The 27,487-nt window shown below is 28.9% G+C and overlaps 2 protein-coding genes across 4 annotated transcripts in view; one reads left to right on the top strand and one right to left on the bottom strand.

The window, feature by feature from the left end:
- LOC132944552 (Kv channel-interacting protein 1-like) overlaps nucleotides 1-27,487 on the bottom strand; it is a 482,905-nt gene that overhangs the window by 207,337 nt on the left and 248,081 nt on the right. The gene's annotated exons all lie outside the window — the stretch shown is intronic.
- LOC132944583 (uncharacterized) lies at nucleotides 17,254-27,450 on the top strand. Its single transcript, XM_061014018.1, is given in 3 exon segments — nucleotides 17,254-17,412; nucleotides 19,089-19,794; nucleotides 26,902-27,450. Coding segments are annotated over 3 exon segments (1,131 nt in total). The 5' UTR covers nucleotides 17,254-17,400; the 3' UTR covers nucleotides 27,315-27,450.

Raw genomic sequence — 27,487 nt, forward strand, 5'->3', positions numbered from 1 at the left:
AGATTCTGAGTGGACCGATGTATTGATTTTACAATGATGTGTTTTTTTTAAATTTAAAGGCTAGTAAGCATATTTTCATTATTTACTTATATCAACGCAAGATATAATACTTTACCTAGTAGCAATATATTAGCTTAAGTTTGTTCATTGTACCTAGGTAAAATCATTATATACGTGAAAAATAATTCTGTATTGAGCTCAGGAAATTATAATATTAAATTACAGATTCTGGCACCTGTCATAAACTCATTAAAGTTATTTTTATTATTTTTACAAATGTTGAAAAAACATTTTTTTTAAAGTTTAGTACTTTAAAGCCTGCAGCAATATACACTCAAAAATATTTTTAATATTGTTATATAATTACTTTTATTATTCCTCTCTAATAGTAAATATCATGTCAAATTAATACACAAATAATAATATTTGATGTTTTACAAATATATCGTATTCCTATAAAATTACCATCCCACTTTCAAAATAAATATTTGCTGGTCCATGTACCATATAAAGAGCTCACAGTATTTGTCCTCGCAAAAATTGTATTTGATTATTTGTTCTGTAATTTAAAAAATGCTTTAGCTAATTTGAAGGCCTTGTTTTTATAAAAACAAATTAAATATATAATTTATTTCCATTAAGTATTCATAGAGTTCTTAAATAAATTAAACTATGATTGATTTGTTAATATAATATAATTTAAGGTGAAATTACATATTAAATAATAACAAAAAAAAATTATTTGAGATGTATCAACTATAATATTTCTGAAATTGCATAATTTATGTTGAAACAACAGTTGATATATTTTGTTTTTTTTTTCGGAAAACAATAAACCAAGCCAACATAAAAAAATTCAAATCAATTTAAATAAACAGTTTTGTTAATGTTAGAAAAATTATCTATCCTATATAAAACTATTAACAAATATGTGTCTCTGATTGACCAAAATTAATTATCCGGGAAAAATGTTAAGAGACCAATATCTCAATAAAAAACGTATAGATAATTAATTTCAAATTTTAAACAGGTTTTAAACATCTTCCCTAATCTTATGATTCATGTTAACCTATTTTTGTCAATTGTCAAACCAACTTATTGTATATAAAAAAAATCGTATAGATTGTAGATATATTTCAATATAATAAAAAAAAAGATAATTAATTGTTAGTTAGTATTATATAAAATAAAAACTGTTCTCCAGTATTTTTTTTTTTATATTATGATGTATTTCAATATGTACAGAACAGGTTTTATTAAACTATTATTTGTATATTATATTTTAATATTTTTAATAATATAGATGGGACCGAACGTATCAAAGTCTAATTTAGTTTATTTTCCGAGGTTAGGTTTTTTGAGTCTATACATTCTATGGTTATTATATTTTTTATCGTTAGCGTAAAGGCAAGAAGAAATTTTTTCTCCCTTGTACAAAATGACTTAATCTGACTATGCGACACACACGCACACTCACACACGCCATATTAACACATAATATTGTTTTCAATAATAACAATTATTATGTATACAAAATATAATATTATCTTTAACACGATATCATGAATATAATGTTTGCAGCATAGTATACCTACGACTGATCGTGTTGCTCACGGGCTGTTTGATAATACCTACAACGTTGTAGTTACAATATTTCCGCTGAAGGCGATCGAAAAAAGTGATCGGTCAGGTATGTGTGTGCCCGCGCGCTCGTCGCCCCCTTACCTGTGCAATATAAGTTTCCACCACAGCCGCCGCCGTCGGTTCATTGTCACACAAGGACAACAGTGAAAGGAGAAATACACACACACACACACACACACACGCCGGCGCGTGCGCAATCTTTCTGATCTCCGCACTCACAAAACACTACAATAATATAATATACAATATGTAACGGAGGCGGTGCTTAGCGTTCTGTACATATAATATACGTTATAACCTATAGATAATATAATATTATCTAGTTTAAAGAGCAACATTAAAGAGGATAAGCAAAAAAAAAAAATTGCATAATAAATTTATTATAATTTAGTGCAATTTTTGTCTTACGTGCACGCGCGTTTCACAAATGTGTTAAGTAATTATATATAGTCGCCTGAACTTGACTGGAATGCCAAAAGCAATGGGACCTCCGGTGTGTTAATAACACCAAGGCCGAGTGTGTTATATTATATATATAGATCACTATTCGAATTATTTCAATAATGTCATTTTTTTTTTTTTAATTACTTCGAGCCCCCTTTATCTCTTCCAAGGGTATCTACTATTAATATAATAGGAAGTGCCCAATATAGAACAAATAGATCGCTATCGATTATTATTGTAATCTGGTTATCATAAACCGAGTTTGAGCATTTTATTTTATTTTTTTGTAGGTCATTCAGTTTTAGTTAAAATTATATAAAAAAAAATTGTACTCTATAATAAAATTGTGTTGTAAAAATTTGGTAAATGGTTTTCGCATTAAAATAATAATTATGTTATTTTTTATGAATATTCTTTGTGTCATACTGTCATGTTTAAATATCTCTAACTAAGGTATTCATATATTACAGTTATTAACTTATTATACACATTATAAATTTGTTCATGAGTAAAAAATGTAATTTAAATTATAATTTTACTTAACTATGCTGGTAATCATTTTATTTTTCTAATATTGACGAAATTTCTAAATTTTACAATCTCATCAATCCTATTTGAAAAATAATTATATCTCAGAAAAGACAATTAGGTAAAAGTATTGATCAATAACACTATTCATACAATTTGAACAAATTACATTATTCCAGCAAACGCAATAAATACGCATTACTTTAATCGTTAGAATATTAGTTATGACTAAATTTTAAGATTCACATAATATATAGCAATATTAATATTATACATACGCGCATAGAAAATAAATGTATAGTATAATAAATTGTGTTTCTTATTTCGTTAATTCTAATGTTTATATTACATTTTAATAAGTAGGTATTTGAACAAACACACTATAATATACGTGACTATTACAATAGATCTTTGTATACCATAATTAAATAATGTAATTACGTAACTTAGAAATACATGGGTGTGTATCTATAATATAATATAATATCATGTATGTATGTATGTATGTATGTGTATTGTGTTATGCGTTCATAATATACTCATATTTAATTAAGTCCTGTGACTTATTCGAAACATAAATCGTAATTACGATTAGTAACGATTAGCGTACGAATAAAACAATATTACGATTTTAAACATATTTTTAACTGTACATATAGGTACGCTCTTCGGACAGATATCATTTTATTATTATATTTTCAGCGTTCAAAAATAATTAAAAGATCAATTTTACTTCAGATAATCCTATACCTAATAGTAGACATATTTTGTTGACATTCGCATATACCTATTTTGAATTCTCTTGACCCAATTACGTAATGTATGAACCCAAAAAAATATGTTCGCTAAATAATTTTCAATGCACTATTCAACAAACTAGTACGAGTTTGAACAACTTATTAGGCGTGGGAAGAAAAAATGATAATTATTATTCTCTGTCCGTTGTCGTATCTTATGTCCAGTAACGTTTTTTAATCAGGTTCAATCATGCATAAGCATATACGAGTATAGCTGAGTATGGCTCAAGTAGATAATTATTTGCTAACATTTAGCGTCTATATGTGAGAATAAATAATTGATGATAACGAATAGTTGATTTTATTATTGCCTCATATACCTTACAGTGATGAAAAGATTTATTTATTTTTTAAAAATTAGGTCAAATGTAGGTGGTTTCATTTTGATTTACACCGTCATATTTTTCGGAATAAATTGGAATAAGTATAGCTGATTACAACTTATTATCAAAGTTGGAAAGTTTTAAATGACGCAATACCTATCAATTTAACTGTATCGTTAAATGAAAACCATTCCTACATCAAAATTTGTTTTTGCTAAAGAAAATGAAATGTTACTATTTATTTCCGAATTTACCATAAATTAAGTATATTATACATATACTTAACAAATTAGTTTAATTTTAACGATTTGAATAAATATAATAATATTCGAAGTACTATGCTAAGTACAGTCGAACAAATGTTATTGTAAAGTAATACATTATTTAAATACTGTAGAAAATAAAATAGCTTAAGTTGTTCCCTGAAGTGTTGTTTCTTCTAAATTTGTATTTATAAGACAATACATTGACTATAATATAATTTTCTTTGGAATTTGTTTTTAAAAATAATCATACAGCTCTCTGACGATTTAGTATTTCATTTTCCATTAAAATATGTAATGAAATAATTTATGATTAAATATTGCAAGAACAGTATTTTATTACAACATAACAAGTAAAATAATTTGAAATAATTGTATTTTATTTTGTTCGACGTTTTAATGGTATACTTAATTGTATATTATTTATAATTATCTGGTATTTTATTGTTGTTCTTTTTACTTTAAATGTATCTCAATTTTCATCTAATCCTTTGCTTGAATTATGGGCTACAATATATAATTCTAATTATTATGTTATAATATTAAATTACGTGAAAGAGATTAAAATAATAATTCTATATCGGTTTTTTTTTTATATTCAACATCAAACCATTATTCATTAATATTTTAATGTTATTTCTTATGCACGGACGCCTAATAGAAAATCTCGCTAAATCATATAGGTGGATCAACATTAAGGAGTTTACCATAATCGGTTGTCGTCAAAACCAACTAACTTTAGGCATAAGGAGGGGGATAGAGACTTTGAATTTTCTTTCCTAATATTGGTAGTGTCTAGACGGTAAACGATCGACAACGATGTTGTTATCATGACGCGTTGATATATTTTCCATCGATCAATATTGGAAAATTCACGGCCACCGGAGACACATTACGTGTCTATATTTCACCTCTCAAACTCATCGACCGCAATTAAAATTGATTTCCACGCGTAGCGCTATTTACAGAATATATTATTACATAAATATAGACGATGCCCAGGGTCGGTTACATATTGACTTTTACACTATCATAATTATGACGTATAAGTATTCATTGACAGCTTATAAATATTTAGCATAGTTACGCTGAGTACCTACTGTTATTCACCGTACATAATCGTAATGCATTTAACGTGTATATTATAACATATTTTTATGCACAGTTAAATAAAACGTCAAATCCAACGTTCATATTATTATTATTGTATTTAATTCAATTTCCGGAGCTCGAAGCAGCATATACTAACGGGTGCGGGATTATAATATGGATTCGGTGGTTTGAGCCGAGCTTATATTATAATTAAATAATTTACAATATTGCATACGTTTCCACATGATAACATCTTGAAAGTTAGTTTAAATAATAGCAAAATTACGATTACCGTGATACATTTTTACCGTTAAATGAAATTCTAAGTAGGTATCTACCCACCTATGCCATTGCATAATGAACATGCGATTCTAATAGATTTAAAAAAAAATTAATTTTTCTTATTTTCGTAATTCATTTTAATTTAGTCTGTCGCACACTCAAAATATGTTAAATAGGTTCTACAACAAACCAATAACAGTCTCATTTCTCGGATGATATTTATAGTCGAAAGGAAACGTAGCGTGAACGCGCGGAACAATTCTGCAGAGAGATAATTTCGTATTTTAGTGCGACCGACGTGTTTCACGATGATGGAAATGCCCTCTTGTGTCCGAACAGAATAATTAATGAAGACCCTTTTAAGGGGCTTTGCTACGAGACAGGGGATTTTGATACGGGAAAAGCTAGACGCCATTGTCTGAGGACATCTATGGTTTTCACGCTAAGAAATGGTGAAAAGGGATTTTCTAACGAACATCCGTTTTGAAAAACGCCGTAAACGACTTCCCCCTTGTTTTTCTTGTTACTACGTTATTATGTATAACTTTGAATACAAATGGCTGCGATTGTTAGGCTAGGTTAGGTACCGGTTGGATATTTTACTCAGGTTATTAAGTGAACTCAAAAGAAACCATTTTTTTATCAGTTGAATAAAATAATAAAGACGTAATACTATTAGACTATGTTTTTATTAAACTTAGTCGTACCCGTTGCATCGATTGAAACACATATAATATGTCTAATGTATCATTTATTACTATTATATAAAATTTCTATTTCATTTTTAATTATATAAGCAAATTAAAAAAAAACATGGGTTAGCATTTGATGCATGCGTGTGTTTCAACCGATTACATCGATTGCATTAAGTGAACTATTTTTATAAAAAAAAATGTATATTTTTATTGGGTTTACATGTAAGTGATTAATAACAATAAATTTATATATATATAACGTGAATATATTAATAAAAATTATTAGTTTTTTAGGCGTTATTATATAACGAAGTGGTTTGATTAGTATAATATTAAACTGTATCACATTAGCCTATATTATTATAAGGCATGTATCATAAGAAAGTTGCTACCAATAATCATAATAACATATTGATACTTATGATCTACCAATAAATTATGTAGTAGATAGGTGTAAAGATAACACGCATTTACTATTTGAAAATTGTTTTAAATTTTAAATTATTCTTATTATATAAATCACATAGATATAATAATATGTAGGTGTAGGTACTGTTGGCTATTGGCAATATTTTTAAGCGCTTTTGAACATTTAAAAATATAAATGTACCATCCACTTGAAAAAAACCATGTTATTTATTTTGGAAGCGTATTTATTTAATCCCGTATAATATTACTGCAGTTAATATATTATTTAGTAGTTATTAGTTATCTAACGAGAATAGACAACTTGAAGATGAAATGTCTAATATCTAAATTAAATGTTTAAAAAAAATTATTTTTATAATATTTTTAAAAAACGAATTTGCTTCGTTATAATATGTTATTATTACACGTGAGTTATTGAATTTTGAAGTGCAATTGTAGAATATCCTCGACGTTAGTGCAACCGAAAGAAAGTGTAATAATTTATATAAATATACAAATAATATAGGTATTACTGCTATGTCCAGTCATAGTAAAATTAAAAATATAATGTAGGTAATAGAAATAATATTACAAAATAGTATAAGTACAGTATTATATCATGAAAATATAACATAATATATTTATCGGAAACTAGATCACTGCGATACTCATTTTCTAAAACCGATATTGCTTAACCTTCCCGAGGGTTTCGTCTTTCGTGCTATCGAATCCACACAACAAGCGGATATTACGCTGTATAGGTACTAAAATTAATATATTAAATCATCATGTTTGCTTATACCACCGAAACAGTGATTTACAGCTGCTGTCAGATGACGCATCACACGGCTATACGTATTACACAGCTCGTTACCGTAACCGCAATGAATAATAATTTTATTATAATATATACCTACCCACATGGGCTTATAAATGCATTTTTTTTCGCATTATCATATTAATGTTTTCCTGCGGTATTCTGCGCTTTCAGATAATAAACACATGTGTCCGTGTGTGTCTTTTGAGACAGATATCGGCCGGCCAGACCGGTCGTCAAGAACCGGTTACCGGGGCAAGTCTGCCGCGGCGACTGATGCTGTGCGCTTTCTTTATTCGAGCGCATTTACACTGCACCGGAGGGGACGTTTGCCCCCCGGAACAAGTGGTCTCTCGGCGAAGGAGGAGGACGATGACGATGACGACGACGACAACGAAAGAGAGGGGTTTCGCAACTTAGCGACTGGGTGTTTCGTGATGTAATTTAAACGGTAGCAGTGTTTTGCATTTAGTGTTTAATTGCGTTTTGTAATAATATAATATTATCGTCGACGTTTTACCGATATAATACTGTACCTACGCACAGTAATGTTATTGTGGACACTAAAATAATACTAATATTATATTTACTTTGACTTTAGCCTTTTCAAATATTATTCACCTCTATCGTATTATTATAATAATAATATATATTATGAATATCGTGCACTGAAAATGCAACGTTGGTATTATATGTAGGTAGGTAGGTAAGTAGGTACCAGCACATTATAATATACGAGTGAAGTGTATTCGTGGATAACCAACCGCGTCTTCGTGTCGAACGATACGAATGCAATCGGTATATACCTGCAACGGTCCGTGACCAAACTGCAGAGATTGTCGATGGTATATAGGTACAGATGGAAATAAAAATAAAGGGCGAGAGTGTAACATCAGTTGCACAAAAGAGAAAAAGAGATACAAAGACGGAAAGAGGGAGAGAGTTATATTATCCTTTCAATACGATATTTTTTTCAGTTTCAACTGAGGGTAAAAACAGATTGTCTGCGTTTGCTTGGAGAATAGACGTGAACACGTGATTAATTACCATTTCATCGCTATTTATCCATAATTCATTAGGTGACATTTTTACAGTAGTCACAAATGAAACCACGGACGATGGATTTAGACACGCGCAATTAGTTAGGTATATTATTTTCAAGAACAAACGTCCAAAATTATACTATCATGCTACTACTTTGTATGTGTTACCTATTACGAAATCATTGGTGATGATGATTGTTAAATTTCATAGCTTTTTTTTTACTTTTTAACGAATCAATGGTCATTTGTCATTTTTAATACAGTTGTTTAGTATTTTGGTTAAAAAATAGCGTCGTATAATACATTCAAGACGACGGATTTATGAACGTTTGTTTTTAAATTTAGTGCCAATTTCTTGACAGTCTTAACTTATATTAGCATATTATACAATATACATAATATACCATCTATAACGTCTATAGGTAGGTACATGACAAATAGATGAAGATTTACGAAAAGTTAAGTGTGTAAATAAAAATTCAAAAACAAAACGCTTTATGATTATTTTTTAAAATGTCTTCAAAATATGGCCAACATGAGGAATTTGAGACTGATACTAGTATTATAGGTACTAATTAGGACTCAGCCTAGCACATTTTTTTGTATTATAAAATTAAATAAATCCTTGACAGGATTTTTAATATTTCAAAAAACTAAACGCGTATTTAAATTATACGTGTTATTTTGTCAATCTGTATTATGTACGAGTACTTTATAATAATACTATCGATATTATTGTATCAGTTTATTTAGTTAAAAATATAAAATATAACTATTGGCATCACTATAATATTGATAGCAAAACATGAAGTATTTATTAAATATTTTGTTGTTACGTATAAAAGTTACGGGTAAAAGTCAAAATCGGGCAAACCTCAGAAATGCCCGGGCAAATCGCGAACTGCCTACAATCCTTGGGCAAAATGTCATATTTCGGCTTTTGATTCCAGCAAACCTAGTTATGACCAACCTCATTTGGGCAAAACCGTATTCTGGCTTTTATCGTAAGGGAAAAACAGTAGTGTCCTATAATATACGTTCGATAATATTAAATAAAAATAATCATAAAATAAATATTATTGTACAAATATAATTGAATACACTTAAATAATAATAAAAATATAATGATATAAGTACTCGTATAAAAATAAACAAATAATAATATTAGGTACTCTTATGATGTTAAAATAAAGAATTAAAAAAATGAATACATTTAAACCTCATTTGGGCAAAACCGTAGCGTCATAAATAATTTCACTAATTTAAAAATAATCATAAAATATAATTGAATTCACATGAATAATAATAAGAAAATAATATTTTTGTTTATTTGTTGCTACACATATTAGAGACCCATGGCATTTAGAACTACACAAAATATTTTGTTGTTTACATTGGCATCTTCTCATAGTGCACTTAGTTTTGCAAGAACAAAAAATAAATCCTTGTCTTCCAGTTAATGAATTTTGAATACTAGCAGTCCTCAATGGTATTTATCGATTCGGTACATCATGGCTAGTAATTAATTGTTCCTTGCACTGAAATATTTGGTTTCTGGCATATAGTGATGACAAAATTCCATTTTTGGTTCCTATTTTATAGAATCATAAGACACTACGATTTTGTCCTTACGATAAAAGTCAGTATACGGTTTTACCCTAATGAGGTTGATCATAACTAGGATTGCCCGGTCAAAGCCAAAATATGACATTTTCCCCAAGGGTTATAGGAAGTTCGCGTTTTGCCCGATTTCGACTTTTGTCTGAAACATATATATAATATATATATATATTATATTAATTGGCTTACAATTTATTACCATCTAGGTATATTTGGGTATATTCTATGATCATTATTTAAACATTTAAATAAATAACTATTTAATATACCTATTATACTCGTATTATATGCGTGTAAAAAATAAAGTGTAAAAATAAAAAGTGTTTTTAGTAATGTATGGTGAAAAAGTGGGGCAGCTGTTTTAAAATATTTTTTGAGCAATCATTACTCATTGATTACAAAATACAATTCTGAGTATAGGACAGTTGTTCTATTGTTAAAATTACTTTTAAAAAGAGTGTTTGCCTGATGATAATATCTTTAATCAACTTTCAAATTATTGGGAAATTGAAAAAAAAATGACTGCATTGAAGTGCTGACAAGTGACGATCGATATTTTATAAAAAACTTTTGGAGCTATTTTGGTCACAAATATATTATTATCACAATTTAAAATAGTTTGTTGAAATATACTACTTTGTTAGATAAAAAAAAAATTCAACTGATTAAGATTAACCTAGATAGGTACTTAAATAATATTTTAACCTTTATTTCTATTTCAAAAGTAATCCAATGTTTTTGTTTTTTTCTGTTTTCTGTATTTAAACAGTATTTATATTTATATTAAATTAGTTTTCAAAAAACAATTAGTTACAAAAACAGCTATTTTTTAAGTTTTTCATTAAAATAATGTTGTTTAAAATAATTATAAAATAAATTATGTTAATGTTATTACAACAATTTTAAAATACTTAAATACCTACTAGTAGTTACAACCAAACCTTTTTTCATAACATATTTGTCCTATTAATTCTAGCAAGATAAGTGGTTTTCTTTATAAAAGTGAAAACCTTATAATATTTTGATAAAAATTGAAATATTTTATCTAAATAAAACAAAAACAAAGACTGACATTAAAGTAAAAAAAAATAAAATCTAATATATTTTCTCAATTAATTAACACGCATTTTTTTCATAAAGTATTTAGATTTTTCATTTATTAACGTCCCTATGTTATACTATATAATATTATATAACAAATTATTTTTTTATTAAAATATATAAAAATCATTAATAATGAAAAATAAGGAATGTTTCAAAATCAATAAAATATTACATTTCTAATTTTTTGTTTTTAAAAATGTTGACATAAATAAACTATTTATTTTAATTACGTTCAATTTGGTACCTCATTATATTATATTTATACTTCAGAAGTTCCATCAAACAATTATAATGACATTAAGTAAACTTTTTGGAGAATGAAATGTCGTAAAACTAATAACCTGAACTTAAACAAAAATGTTTCAAAATAAATCTCGTATATAAATTAACACAATAAATTGATCCAATTTACATATTTTTTATTAAATCAAGAATATGCCAATTTATATTCAATTTTAAGTCTTTAGAGGATTAAGGGCTAAATGTAAAAATAAATAGTAAATGAGTTTTTCCTTACAAAATGTTGTTACTTAAAAACAATAGTAGTTACATTCTAGTTTAAGAGATTTTGATAATTAATTTTATTTGAAGACCAAAGTATTTTATTGTATTATCAAAATATATTTTTAAAAAACAAGATAATACATTTATTTTTATTTCGAATTTGGCACTACTTTCGTTTTGTTCACATTGTTTTCGGTAAGATAGTAAGACATTTATGGAAATTAAAACCTGAAAATATTTTGGTAAAATTATCTTTCTAAAGTACTTTAATTTATTTGTGTCCGATTTCTAGTATATTATGCTCTTCTAAAAACCAAAAACATGTCTTTAAAAAATATGCATGTATTTTTAGATTTATGTATTAATATTAGATTCAAATGTTTAATTAATTTAAATTAATTGTAGTTAGCTGATTACACCAGATTTTAATTTGTATCATGATAGAAATTAATTTTCATGTTCTCATTAAATTTCAATTCAATTTAAGTTGGATGATGTGATTTTTTGTGTAAAATAAACACAATAATGTAATTGTTTGTGAATAATTTTAGTATACAATATTAAACGTAAATAACAATATCTCTATGATAAACCATTATAATATTATATTTAAATGACATAGAAACATATTATGTAAGGAAATCACCGTCAAGTTTTATTCATATTTGATTGACATTGAGACACTTAAATATTTTATCAAATTTTAATCATGTTTTTATATTAAATATCATGTGTAGGATTTAAAACGAAAGTCATAAAAAATGAATGTTTCCTTCATTGATCAATGCCGGTCTTTAACAAGGAAACCAAATAAATCTTGTATGTTTAACATACTGCTATAACGTAGAAAGAAGGACACATAAAAAAAAAAAATAAAAAAATAATAATGGTTTTTATGACCAGATTAGTCGTTTGAGTAGAAAACTATAACGTACCTACGGTACGTATAATATAGATAGACGTTATAATATATATATATTATATTGAATGTCAGTCATCATAATGTTATTCATGGTGGTTAGCGTCGCGTTTAACACCGCCCTCAGTTTTGAATGCAAATGTATCTAAAATAATGGTTTTCGTAATTTTATTTTAACGGAATGTTAAAAAGTGCAAAATAATGTCACAATAGAAATTATCGCCGATTATTATAAATAAAAACATTAAGTTTTAGGAAACTTTCGATTCATTGTTTTTGAAAAACTTGAGGCACGCAATTAAAGTTTTTCCTATAACACAAAATTAAAAAGAACTGAAAATAATATTATACTTCATTGTTCAACGAAAAATTAATAAAACATGTATAAATGAGGTTAATCACGTATAGAAATAAAAACTACTGTATAGTTTTATTCAAACAAAAATGAATATTACAGTTTTGGATTTTACGACATTAAAACGTCACGTCAAGTATGGATTTGTTTTAAAATTATGTTTTATTTTATGTAGACATTTTTAATGTGCAGTAAAAATCTTTATGAATAATAGATAAATTAACCATGTCCGGACATTTTTTCAAGTTGATACTTATAATATGATACTGGTTTTTTTTTTAGAAAAAATTACTGAACAACTGTGACAAAGTCTTAACGTCAAATAAATGTAAGAAAGTGCGGACGTTGGTTTTTATTCAGTATCATAATACATTTTTAGCACGTACACGCAGCTCTCTCGACAGATTTAATAAATTTAAAACAAAATATTTACTGCTGTTATTCAATAAAATATATTAAAATATTTTGTTCTAAGTAAACTCGGTATTAATGTACAATTTGTAAATTTTGAACGCTGAAGAATTTTATATAGATATTTATGTGCGATGCAATGTCCACATAAAAGCACTGCAGCACTGTTGTGTCTTGGAAGCATTTCTATAATTATTGTTTAGTATCGTTATACTTACGTTTCATACATACAGAAACCTTCTCAGATCAGTTTTACTTATTTCCAGGATAAATTATTTTCTCGAGATCCGACAGCTATATAATTCGCACGGAACTTTTATAATAATATTCGTCTATCCATGTATACATAAATCGAATATTATAACCATTATGGTTGTATTTACACTGTTGCTATAAATGATAATGAGAAACAAACCCGTAGACAATGCGTACATAGTTTTGAACAATTGTTAAACGTTTTACAATATAATAGGTAGGACAGGTAGGTCGTATGTCAATATGGATATCAGTTAGATCTTAAATTACACAATATTATAATATTACGTATGGATACGTAATTCAAATATTGACGAAAAACCCTGTTAAATAATATTATTTTGCACTAGGTATACTATGCAGTATAATAATATTATATTATAATAGGTCGTAAATTAATTGTGTTCAGCGGTTAATTATCGATCTGTCTACTGATCGCCTTAAACCGGTCGTTTATCATAATATTATAACATATCATATAGTTCTACGGCGGAACGAAATCGGCAACGCATAATGTCAAAATATGGTTGTCCGACGAGCCGAGCCGATATAGTCGCGATGCTGAAGATTAGCGGGCGTTGTGCAGGTACCTGTAACCGTATACCACGTAATATATTATTGTGTTTGCCGGTTGCTGCGGCGCCTTTCATTGCTGCATCTTTGTGCAGGCGAACCCGCGGATATATAGGTATCTGGTATACGCGGTTCTACCATGGCGGTGTTGTGTTTTTTGACCTGTGTGCTCGGATCGGGTACCCGACAATCGGATCAATTATCACGTCCTTTACAATATTATAAACTGCAAAACGTTGTATAATAATATTATTATCTTAACACGAACGCGATTCAAACGACGAGCGTGTTATAATAATATTATGCATAATCTCATACGAGTGCATTATAATAATAATTGTTCGCACGTCTCACCGATGCATTATCAACATTATACTATTCATTATTTAATAATACGCTGAATCATAATATATTGTTATTTAAAATAAATACCGCGTGTACGGTGTTATACAGGTGGGTTACCTACTACAGTTGTAGTATTACATCCACGGCCGTGGCTCGCTGTTTAAAGTATAATAATGACAAATAAAAGAACACGCGTGATGTTGCGTTCAAAACATTACCGTACGTCCTATTGGAATAATATATACCAGTATTTTATCATATTAATATTATTATCAGTGCATAAAGTACACTGGTTTCAGGTTGATTTCAAATGAAATAATCGACAACCCGATGTTGAAATCGGGCGCATGCAGGTTTGCGATACGCTCGTTTTTTGTATATTGAAGTCTTACACGACCAGAACGGATTTTTATCATCGTATATATTATTTTATTCAAACCGACTATTACGTTCGTCGTACTTAGAATAACGTGTTCGAAAAATATCGGCATCGTGTCCATGATTCATATCGCTAGCCATCGATGATTCTAACTTGAGCGTGTGCAGTGATTGATAAAATACCTACTGCTTAGAGTTATTGACCGTCCACGATTTTAGCACAAGATAATAATTGTATTATAATATAACATATTTAATATATATTATATTATATTTGAAGTATTTTAATTAAATTGAATTATATTTGTACCAATATTATTTAAGTTAATTATTTTACTTATGTACGCAATGTAAATAATTAATAAATAATATTAATGACCGTTCAAGAAAACAATTTATACTTAAAAAAAAAATATATTACTGAAAAAACAATATAAGCAATATTTATATAAATAAATAAAAATATATCACCAGTAGTCTCGACTATTATAGGTTCGTGATTTTTGTTTTGATTCATTATCAAAAAAAATATTAATATTAGGTAATAATAATAATAATAAATGAGTATCAAATATTTTGGTCATAAACACAACGAAGATAATTTTTGTAGATTTCATACATTTTCAAATAATAGATTAATTTAATTTTGAGTGTAACTACACACATTTTTAAGAAGCTATCTTACTTTCAACTAATTAATTTTAAATATATGATAAAATACTTTCTAACTATAAATTATAAGGTTCTAACGTACAGTGTCTTTCTTCTGTGTGTAGAGTAGAGCTTTGCAACTTTTATAAGGACATCAAAAGCTTGGAAATGAGACACAAAAATCAAAATTTTTACAATATAGTAGTTTTATTTCAGGAAATTGAGAAAATAAGTACCAACACCAGTAAATACAGACAGATGACTGACTGATACACTACTATTTTTACATCAATGAGAATTATAAAAACCTTAAGAATTATTTAATAATTATCTTTTATTTATACTGAAAGTAAATAGTATAAATTTTTGGAAGCATGATATTTTTGCTGGATTTTACTATAGAAAAAGTGTCAAGTATACACAAGATTTGTCGCGTGTACGTCAAAAACCTCTAAAAATGTTTTATAATTATTTTATTACCAATGTTTAAAATATTCAGACATATATTATAACATAATATTATTTTGTTTTTATTATAATTTTTATCAAATGTGTAATAGAAGTTAGTCCTACAGAAAATGTCATCAGCTTTTTACAAGATGAGTGTTCATTCAGCATTTCTTCTGTGGCTAATAAATAATAATATCTACTATACCTACCTATTCTTTCCATAATAATACGATTGGGTACTTAATTGTTTACATTTATAAACAAAATTAAATCCACAAATCGCTAGATATGTTTGACGTTTGTCTTTAATATTTAGTTTTATGGAATCATTAACTTCATACAATTTTACTCTTAAAGTCATCTATTGGGATTAAAAACAAGTGGTTTTGATGTAATATTTTGTAAAGGTTCAAAATCTATTGTCACATTTGAGATAAAGTAAATATTGTTTTTTTCTTTGATTGAATATTTGTATTTCATAAAACATTATCAATTTAGCTTATAAATATATATATACTAAACAAATTTGTAGCAAATCAAAATCTAGAGTAATAAGTGATAATTATTATACATAGGTACCTACTATTATTATATTTTATTTTTAAAATTGTTCGTAAATTTTAAATCTTAAGACAATATTATGTAGAAGTTGTTAAGTGTTATTATATTATGACAGTTCATAAGAAAAAGTTAAGTACAGTACAATTCTCAATATTTAGTGGAAAATATTTTATCATTTGAATAATCGTATTAAAAATGACAAATAAAGTTAGCTCAGATTATTTCAAAGTGGAGGGTTCTTGGACAATGTGTTTCAAAAAAAAAAAGATAACCTAATTTTTCTTGTCCTGAAAAATATGTTTTTTCAGCCAAAAAGTCTTTGCCTAAATCAAACAAAACGGAAATCTGTCTTTTTTTCAAGCACATCTATCGTGTACATGACGTATTTGGTGTTTAAGAACGGGCGAGGCCGAGTGAATTGGAGCAGTGGTCTACCCTCCAACCAGGTAAAATGCGTATAATATTACATGGTGACCGTGAGGAGACAAAATTAGCGTGTGCACAAAAAAAAAAAGTGAAAAAACCGTAATATCTGTATGACTACATGGAAAATGATAAATTATCAATGTGTACATCCGGTTCAACCTTAATCGCGGCAATGTCGACGGGAGGGCGAGAGGGTCACCGGCGACGGTGGCCGGGTTCGACTAGAACAACAGTGGTATTACGTCTAAACCTCGAAAAAAAATTAACTGAAATAGCGCTTACACCCGGCGACGACGCCGGAGGACAAGTAGGGCGTGTTTGGTGCGTTTGTCCTTCGTCCTCGCCGAAAAACCGACAGAGCCCCCTTCTCCCCCGTCGGATACCTGGTAAACCACCATCACATCGAGACTATATAAATCGGTTCACCCACATTTGCCAACTATCAATCACCAACGTTTGATCTGTAACTGTCGCAATTCAAGCACACAAATACAGCCACTAAAACCATCAAAATGGCATACATGGTAAGTGACTATAATGGATAATATTATATAATTTATAAACTAAGTTTTGTAATAGATACGTTTCATCTGCTTGAAGTTTGGTTTTGACTTTGCTTTAAAATAATGAATAAATAAATAGAATATATTTTTCGACGCGTATGCAACTTTCATGACTTTACGCTCTCTGCAATCCTATGGCTTTCGTTGTGTTCCGCATTGCGTCGGTTTCCGACTGGTCATTGCATCCGGCATTATACGTGGAGTCAGTTCTTATGATTCTGTATAACTCTATTTATTATTAATCTTATTACTTGGTACTAATCAACGATTCTGTATAAAAATTCTTTGCTATGTATTATTCTGGTGCATAGAAATGTTTTACTGATGATTTTCTGTATATGGTTGGCTCTTATCGAGAAGTGTATGCATTTCGAACAATTTATTATGGTTTATTTTAAATCTGCACACTAATTGTAAATGCAGTATAGTTTCAATATTTAATTCACAGTAAAAATAATCGTTATTCACTGTTTCAATTAGATGAGGTAAATTTCTAAATTAAATACTCTTAACTATATTCTGTATTATAAAAAATATAACTTAAAAATGTACAGCTTTTTACTATCATCGTGCGCTTATTATTATACTGTAATAGTGTAACACACCCTCACAAAATAGTTTAGTGTAATTTGGTATACATTATCTGCCTAGTAATTCAAGATATTTGTACTTATTTTTATTGAATTCATTATCCATCGTTAAAATAAATACACATTTTATTTAGTCACATTTTCAAAATACTTAAATGCTTAAACTTATTTTGTTTCGACTCGGTTAAATCTTAAATGTATTAATAAACTGTCAGATATTTGCTCGTTATGGTTTATAATAAATAATTACGTAGTAAAATAGAGACTATATTAAGACCAATGTGTAAATATTATAGTTTCTACGTATATTTTTATTACAAAACTTATGTAAGACGTAGTTCTGGAAAACTTAATTAAATTAAATCACTTCCAATTCGTTTTATAATACTGCCATGTTCTTTAATAAATATATCCAACAGTGATTAAACACACACTAAAATAAGTTATTTAAAGTAAAACAGTTAAAGGTTTTTTAAATGTTGAATTTATTACTTTTTAATAGAGTTTTGACTGATAATAATCATTATTGTTTATTGACTATACCTTGAATTGTCTTATTCAAATATTAAATTATTTGCTTCTATCATAATAGTTGTTATGAGTAATTGACAAAAAAAAAAACAAAAATGCTTTGAAGTTGGTCACTTACTTTTATGATACATCCAAGATATGAATAACATTTTAAATAGCTAATATAAATAAAATAAATAAAAGTTATTATTAAACCAATTTAAAAAATAAAAGTTTTATGAATTCAAGATAAAAATATTTAAAATGTTGACAATAACGTACATGTATAGTATATATTTTAATTGAATGAAACATACCACCAATAAATTGAACACATTTTTTTTAAATTATATATTCTTATGCTTCTTGTAGTAATGTATTGAGATGTGGTTATTTAGGTTCCTATATTTATTTATATTTAAAAATATAATATTGCTGGTTAATAAGTTATAACAGTAGGGATTTTGTATAATGTATATGGTATACAAAATTATAACTTATAACACAACAATAATGGTAATTATATTTTGGTTATAGTTCGTAGTCATCGCCGCCTCCATCTTGGCCACCGCCTACGGATCTCCCGTAGCAGCACCCATCTACGCCGCTGGCCCAGCTTACTCTGCACCCGCATACGCTGCTGCCCCGGCATACGCTGCACCCTCATCATACTCTGCTCCTTCTTACAAACCAGCTTATAAACCAGCAGCATACGGACACGAATCTTACGATGCCCCAGCTCCATACAACTTCGAATACAGCGTAAACGACCCACACACCTACGACGTCAAGAGCCAATCTGAATACGCCGACGGAAACGGTTACGTCAAGGGATCTTACAGCCTTTTGGAAGCTGACGGTTCCACCCGTACTGTTGAATACACCGCTGACGACTACAACGGTTTCAACGCCGTCGTCAAGAACGAAGGTGGATACAAGGCCCCAGCTTACTCTGCACCAGCATACTCTGCACCAGCCTACAAGGCCCCAGCTTACGCTGCCCCAGCCTACTCTGCACCAGCCTACTCTGCACCAGCCTACAAGTCCCCAGCATACGCTGCACCAGCTTACTCTGCACCAGCCTACAAGTCCCCATCTTACTCCGCCCCGGCCTACAAAGCCCCATACTCTGCTCCCTCATACTCCGCCCCAGCCTACAAGGCCCCAGCATACGCTGCACCAGCTTACTCCGCACCAGCTTACGCTGCCCCGGCTTACGCCGCCCCAGCTTACTAAGCTAAATATTTGACTTTTTAAAAAAAAATGTCAGTTCTAATTTATTGTTATTTATTTATTTAAATGTAAATATAATAAACAATTAATATTTGCAAATCCGTAAAACTTGTATTTATTTATTTGTTTTTTTGTTAAAATCCTACAACGCTTACTTCTTATCATACGAAAGACTGCAAGGAGTCTAATCATGATATAAAACAATAAATAAATAAAATATTTATATTTAATTAAGACCTCGAATTTCAAACGTGAAATTGTGATTGAACATATGTGGTCATTTAGTATTACGTTTAATGTGAGAACTATAATAGTGATCTAATTATGATTGGTTTAAAACTGGATAACATATTGCACAATGTTTAGTAAATTAAAGAGCATAAGCGACGGAGCGAGGATAAATATAATTATTTGTGAATTATGGCTACTGCAGAGCCTTGTTCAAATGTGGAACTACAAGAGTTTATTAACAATTGAGTAATGCATTTATCCTTGATCCAGCGGATTTAAGCGATTAACTTCCTAACTATGCCTTTTACATAAGTCCACGTCAAATTTATTGTACACCTATAAGATCACCTCAATATGAGATAATGAACTATTATGTATGAATGGTTGACTATGAATGAGTTAGATTAGGTTAGGTTAGGAAAAAATCTATGAAATATCTAATCATATAAATGCAACAAACATTAACTACCTACAATTTGGTCGATATAAATGTATTAGTTAGTAAATATTATAGTTACATACTTTCAAGGCAAAATTATAGGAAAATGTTTATTTAAACATGTCACTATTCTAGTATTCTAAGGTATTGCAAATTTAAGTAGGATTTTCCTTTAAAAACCTGTTCTAAACAAAAAAAAAAACAACGCGACACTACCCGTGATATTATAAGAACTTAAAACATTGAATTTGACATTCATAACAACTGTTTATTATCACTTATGGTATTATTTGATAATTTAGGAATGTAGGTATAGAACATTTTCCACAGACAATTTAAACTACGAATACGCTTATTAAGCTTAGTCTTTAATCAGGCGTGGACTGGTAAAATAGGGCACGGGATGCTACACAATTTAAAGGGCAAATAACAAAAGTTTTTGGGACAAATTTAATACATGTAGATTATTTATAAAATATTAATACATTTTTTTTTGTTTTAAAAAAATATTGAATATACGTTAAAATCGTAAATAAGTTCCAAGTTACCACCAACTTTCAATCAAAGTTGTACAATATTATAGTAATCGTAAGTTGGTAACAATCTGCTGTTCATTAGGTGTCTAGAGTCTTAAAATATATAATAACTAATATTAGGCAAATACATTTTAGGGCAAGGGATGATGTAGCATTCCATCATCCCAGCCAGTCCGCGCCTGTCTTCAATAATTTCCATAAAGTCATAGTTTATTAAGCTTTAATAGTGCGGCAGACGGAAAGACTATATACATTGATTATTTTTAAAGCTGCAGCATGCGTATACCATATATTATGTCAATGATGACCTGTATAACAGCATACATGTTAAAATTGGTTTAAATTATTTTTCATGCTTGTTAAAGCAATAAAAAACTATTTTTGGCCAAAAAATAATATTAATTATTATGCACATGCAATATAGTGATGGCCAGTATTATTATTTTTTTTTTTAATATAAAATGTTTTGATTTCTACCTCGCTCCCAATATATTTCTTTTAATACGATTACTGAATAATATTTATATACAAGAAAGTTAGGTGTAAACATAACTACCTACTTTAATACTAGTTAATATACTAATATAGTAATATCTAATTCAATTACTACTACACAATTTGAATTAACATTATAATTTCAACAAAATTGTTGGTATTATATTAAATATATTGACAAACTTAGTCGTTACACGTATTAATTGTTTTAGTTGAATATTCAGTCGTAACGATATAATCTATGATATTTTAAACAGAAACGAACCAAGTGGTTTGTCTTGACTAGGTTGCCATCATTTATGTATCTACATATAGTATAATGTATTAATGTGGCATCGTGGCACTTATTTTAATATATTATTTTTTGTAAAAAATCATACGTTTAAATAAATCAACAATCATATTTTATGTACTCAAATGCTCTAAAAATTATAATGTCACTATACCACTACTGATTCCATCATTAGCATAAAAAAATGACAGTTTCATAAATATTGCACATTCGAATGGTTACAAAGGAATATGTTACCAAGATTTAATAATCTCTAAAACGACTAACCATTAATCAATAAATTGTTTGATATTTTGTTGCACCTATACTATTACCATATTGTATTTCAGACCAATTTATTACACACAAGTGACTAGTTAGTTCTGAAATTACCTTATCCCTGAGGACAATATGCTGACTAGGTGCATCAATTATTAATACGTATGTTCCAAAATATGTTGATCGTGTTACGGTTTTGTTACGTACGTAACCTTTAATGGTATACGTAGGTACATATTGTATACATAATATTATCTATGTGTAAATATGTGCATTTATATGTATAGATTCTATTATAAGTTATAACAATAACTATAATATGAATGATAAGCCAACATCGCCTGACCAGTTGAATGCAACAAGAATACAATACATAATATTATAATGGAAAAATGCACATTGCACGCGTATATTAAATTGTATTCCTAAAATTAATGCATTACGAAATAACAATTTATGACAAATTGTAGCATATTCCATAATGTGAATAATAAAATATCAATTTTATCTACAAAAACTAACAATAATGAAATAAAATCTTGTTAAGATGCTAAACAAAATATCCAACTACCATAAAATATGAGTACCTACAAATTATTTAACATCATACTCGAACAAATTGTTGATGCCTAGGTAATAATAGAACGCTAAATAATTATTATCGAGTTCAATGAAGTGTATACTTTATTTAAGAACTCCCATTAAGGAATTCAATTTCTTTTGCTATGTTTTATTGCCTAACCTATAATAGTTAATTTCATCTCGGGAATAATTTATTTATTGGATATTACTAAAAAAAAAGTTCATAGCTAAGTCTCGTAAGCTGAGTTATATTTGTGTTGGAAAACGCCAAAATGACAACACTAACATAATAAAAACTAAAGCAATAATAATAAAACGCCAAACTATTCAATGATGAATGAATCAGCTGTTGTATCTTATATTATTATACGTCAATGTGTTGCCGTTGTTACGCAGTCTTAAATGTGTATATTTAATATTATATTAAATTAATGAAATACAAAAGTTTGGGGTACTATCAATATTAAAACATATAGTAACTATAATAATTGAAAATATTCTAAATTATTAATATTCACTTTCATATAACATTTTATTTTTAATAAAACAATAAAAATTAATAAATGTTTCATCTTTAAAAGTTTAATCTTATTTCACGTTGTAATAAAAAAAAAATGATTTATGTATTTTACTCGATATCAATGCTTGATGTAAAGAACTAATATGCTTATTATTTTAAAGGAATTAAAGTACAACTTTTATTATTTAATTAATTCAAACAGAAGTTTTAAATAATGATAACACTTACTGTGTTTGGTTGTAAAATCCAATTTATTCAATAATTTCGTAAAACAAATACTACTAAATATTATATTTTAAATAATAGCAAAAAATGTTGCACTAAAATGTGTCAAGAAAATTAAAATTGTCTTCGATAAATTCTTAATTATGTTGAATTTATTAAATATATAAATATATATCTAAATAAATAATTTTTTTATAATGTTGGTTGTTTGTATTTTGAAGACATACGAAATGTGTAAAAAGATTTTTTGTTACACGTATTGTCAGTTGCTATGGTGACATCATTCGTTACTATATTATGATCTACGCGTAAATTATACATACCTATGCTAAACGATATTCGTTTCGGAATTCCTCGCAATTAAAATGTCATGTTCAGGATCCAATGTCTTCATACTCATTAATATGTTTATACCAATTTATTTTTTTTAATTTTGACTATTATGGTAATTTTTCCAAAACCGTTTTTAAACCGTACTATAGTTAATGATTTTTATTTATTTTTCGTTTTATTTTTGTTATACTGTTACCTTTTTAAAATATTAAATAATTTTATAAAAGAAGCATAAGAATTTTCTTATACAATAATATGTCTCGTCGTGCCCCTATCGTAAACAGTTTAATTTTGATAAAATAATAAATATTTTAAAATTATATACGAAACATAAAATACGTCGTCAATCTGAAACATTATAGATAACGCTGTTTCTAGGTATCTTTATAGTTGCTTCGCAGACAACGATGAACGAATACGACATTATAAAATCATTACATTCTCGTCTTCGATAAGCATCTTAGGTGTATTATATTATTATGGTGTTAACTATTTTGTGAATATCAAAAGTCAACGCATAGTCACCATACTTGCTATTGTGTATATTTTATAATACCTATTCTAATATACATAATAATATATGTTTATGAAGTTCTGTAATTGCACAAACCAATATTACTGTTTGAAATAATACGTAATTAGCATATTAACCACATTTTTATGTAACTGGAACGTCTCAATAATTATTACCCTGTCAGTCTATTATTAAACACGAGTAACACTAACATCAAAGTAACGGAAAATAATATTACCTATATAATATTTCATAGTAAATCTACGCACCTTTTGTTTTATTATTTTTCGGATAGTTAGCACTACATATTCAACGAGTTATTATTATCGTCGTGTCTTGCGTGTGTTGTAGCATTCAGTGAACACAACATTTCAAAAAAAGTTAATAAACGCGTATAATTGCAAGTGAATAATTAAATGAGTACAGCGAGACACGTATGAATAACTTATTACCTAATTAAATTTTAATATACGTCGCGTATTCAAGCATTGAGAAAATACATCAACAATCCCCAGCATAGACTTGCTAATTTGAGTATTATTTAATGTTTGGTACTTGACCTAATGCTTAGGGTAATCTTTTAAGGGTCTGCTATTTTAAAACGGTGTGACGTAACTTTCAAAACGTAATCGATGGGTTTTTCGTGTTACTTTTAGGTAAAACCACCAGACGACTTGTCCCTTCCAGACTTGTGAACATATTATTATATTATGAGTATCACACTTGACATTAAACTTTCGTATAAACTCAAAAATATTCGGTTGTTATAATCACATAATGTTATATATTATATTTGCATGTACGTGTGGGCATAATTTTCTTGTCCTAAATGGTGACACTTTCTAAAAGGGTTTGAGAACTACTGATACTGGATAAAATTTATTATGAAACGCTTCCCAAGTGATTATTATGCTAGTTAGTTTTGTTTTTATATACAATTAATTTATGAATAAATAGTGAAAACATATTTGAATACTACTTTTTATAAGACTTATTAGTTATTGGAATATAATTAAAATAATTGATGATTGAATAATGATAGTGGCGACTACCTGAATATTGTACCTACCTAAATTGTATAATTTTAACCATGGACTATATACATAGTAAAATATTTATTTACATACAAATTATTAAATAAAAAATTTTAATATTGAATTTCCATGAACGTGGGACAAATGCGGAGTCCCCCTAATGTGGGACGTCTGGCCACACTAGTGTATATGTGTGTGTGGGGGGATTTGACATTTTTTTTTTTTAGGGCGGGGAGATTCAATGCGTTATTACACTTACTCGTATGTGTATATCATAATTCATAAATCGACAAAAATTGTGTAACGCGTTTATATTTTTAATAGTGACAAATTTAGGGCACGCGTAATTCTACAGAAATTAAAAACACAGTATGCCAGAGGTAAATACACAGCCTTGGTGTTGGATTATTGTTATTTATTTTACATAAAAGCGTTGGTCGGTCACACGCTATATGACCGGCTCGCGGCTGCCGGGCACAATCGGCTGTCTCCGTGGGGAGTGGTCGTTTTTAAATTTCTTATAAAATATTACAATATTCCATACACCTCGGGGTAGGTCATCGTATGCGACTCACAATGTTTTTTGTGTCGTTTGTCCGAGCAAAAAAAGTGCCTGGACATAATATATTATATTATAATAAGTAGATCACGCGTGGTATAAATACAACAGTAGCAGCAAGGTTTTAATCAATATTCTGTCCGAAACAGATCACGTACAATTCAGATCACACAAAACTCAAATCCAACAAAATGGTTTCTAAGGTATGATGTTTTTATTTTTTATTTTATATTATTCGTTGTAAATTATTTTTATAGAAAATATTATTTTTTTTTAATTTACTCATTCTTTGTTAATATCACATAAACGATGTTTATATTTTTATATCGTTTATCGTTTAATTTAAAATAACCACAATGATACTAATTATAACGTTTTGAAATTAAATTACTTATGAAACTCAATAGTTTAACACTTTTACCAATTTTAAATTCTCGATTAGTATCGACGATATTGTTGTTTAAAGCCAACAGTCTCTGATGATTTTATAGTTCAACAGCAGTTGAATAAACAACCGAATTCCAAAAATATGAAAGAAAAACGGACCGTTGTTGGACCGTCAATTACGTTTATATAAATATTGATTTTTGTTCGGTTTAATTATTCAATGAGAGTCTATTTTGTTTTTGTATTTATATTAGGTACCTAGTTACGCGTTTGTTGTTCTTATAGATTCTCGTTCAAATGTTCAATTTTTTACATTTTCTATTACGTCATCTTGTATTGGTCATTCGATAGAGATGATAATTGTTGAATAAAGAACCACCCACGATATTATGAAGTCTATATATATATAGCTTATACGTATAAGTACTAAAAAAACATCGTTCATTGATACATACATAGAACAGACTTTACCTATTTAATCTTTGAGTATTCATTCGAAAAATAACTCGTTTGAGAGTTTTTATCTAGTATAAAAGGTTATATATTAATATACAAAAAAACGTGTGCAAAGATCGGCAATACGCGATTGTTTTGAGCACGCAGTCACAGATTCGTACCAAAAATAATAATAATCGTATGTTTTGATCGCAGGTCGTGATTTTGGCTTCAGCCATGTTGGCCGCCGTCGCCGGATCCCCAGTATACCCGTCACCCGCTTACTCGGCGGCACCCGCTTACCACGCACCCGCCGCCTACTCGGCACCTGTTTACCATGCACCCGCCGACTACTCGGCACCCGCCCCGTACAGCTTCGAGTACAGCGTAAACGACCCACACACCTACGACGTCAAGAGCCAACACGAGTACAGCGACGGCAACGGTTACGTCAAGGGATCTTACAGCCTTTTGGAAGCCGACGGTTCCACCCGCACCGTTGAGTACACCGCCGACGACTACAACGGTTTCAACGCCGTCGTCAAGAACGAAGGTGGATACAAGGCCCCGTCGTACTCGGCACCGGCTTACTCCGCACCGGTGTACTCGGCACCAGCGTACTCTGCACCGGCCTACAAAGCTCCGTACAACGCCCCCGCTTACAAACCAGCGTACAAACCAGCTTACTAATGACGACAAGCCAGTCACTTTCGCGTGTAGCCATCCTGCGTGACACGTTCTGTTTCCTTCTTTAATTTATTTCGATTTCCTTCTCATTGTTTATTTATTTGCGGTAGATTAAAAAACTATGCGCCCGTTAGGAAAATGGCATTTTTTTTTCTATTCCCCTTTATCAAAGCATG

Source organism: Metopolophium dirhodum, chromosome 5 (genome assembly GCF_019925205.1).
Source record: "Metopolophium dirhodum isolate CAU chromosome 5, ASM1992520v1, whole genome shotgun sequence".
Taxonomy (NCBI): domain Eukaryota; kingdom Metazoa; phylum Arthropoda; class Insecta; order Hemiptera; family Aphididae; genus Metopolophium; species Metopolophium dirhodum.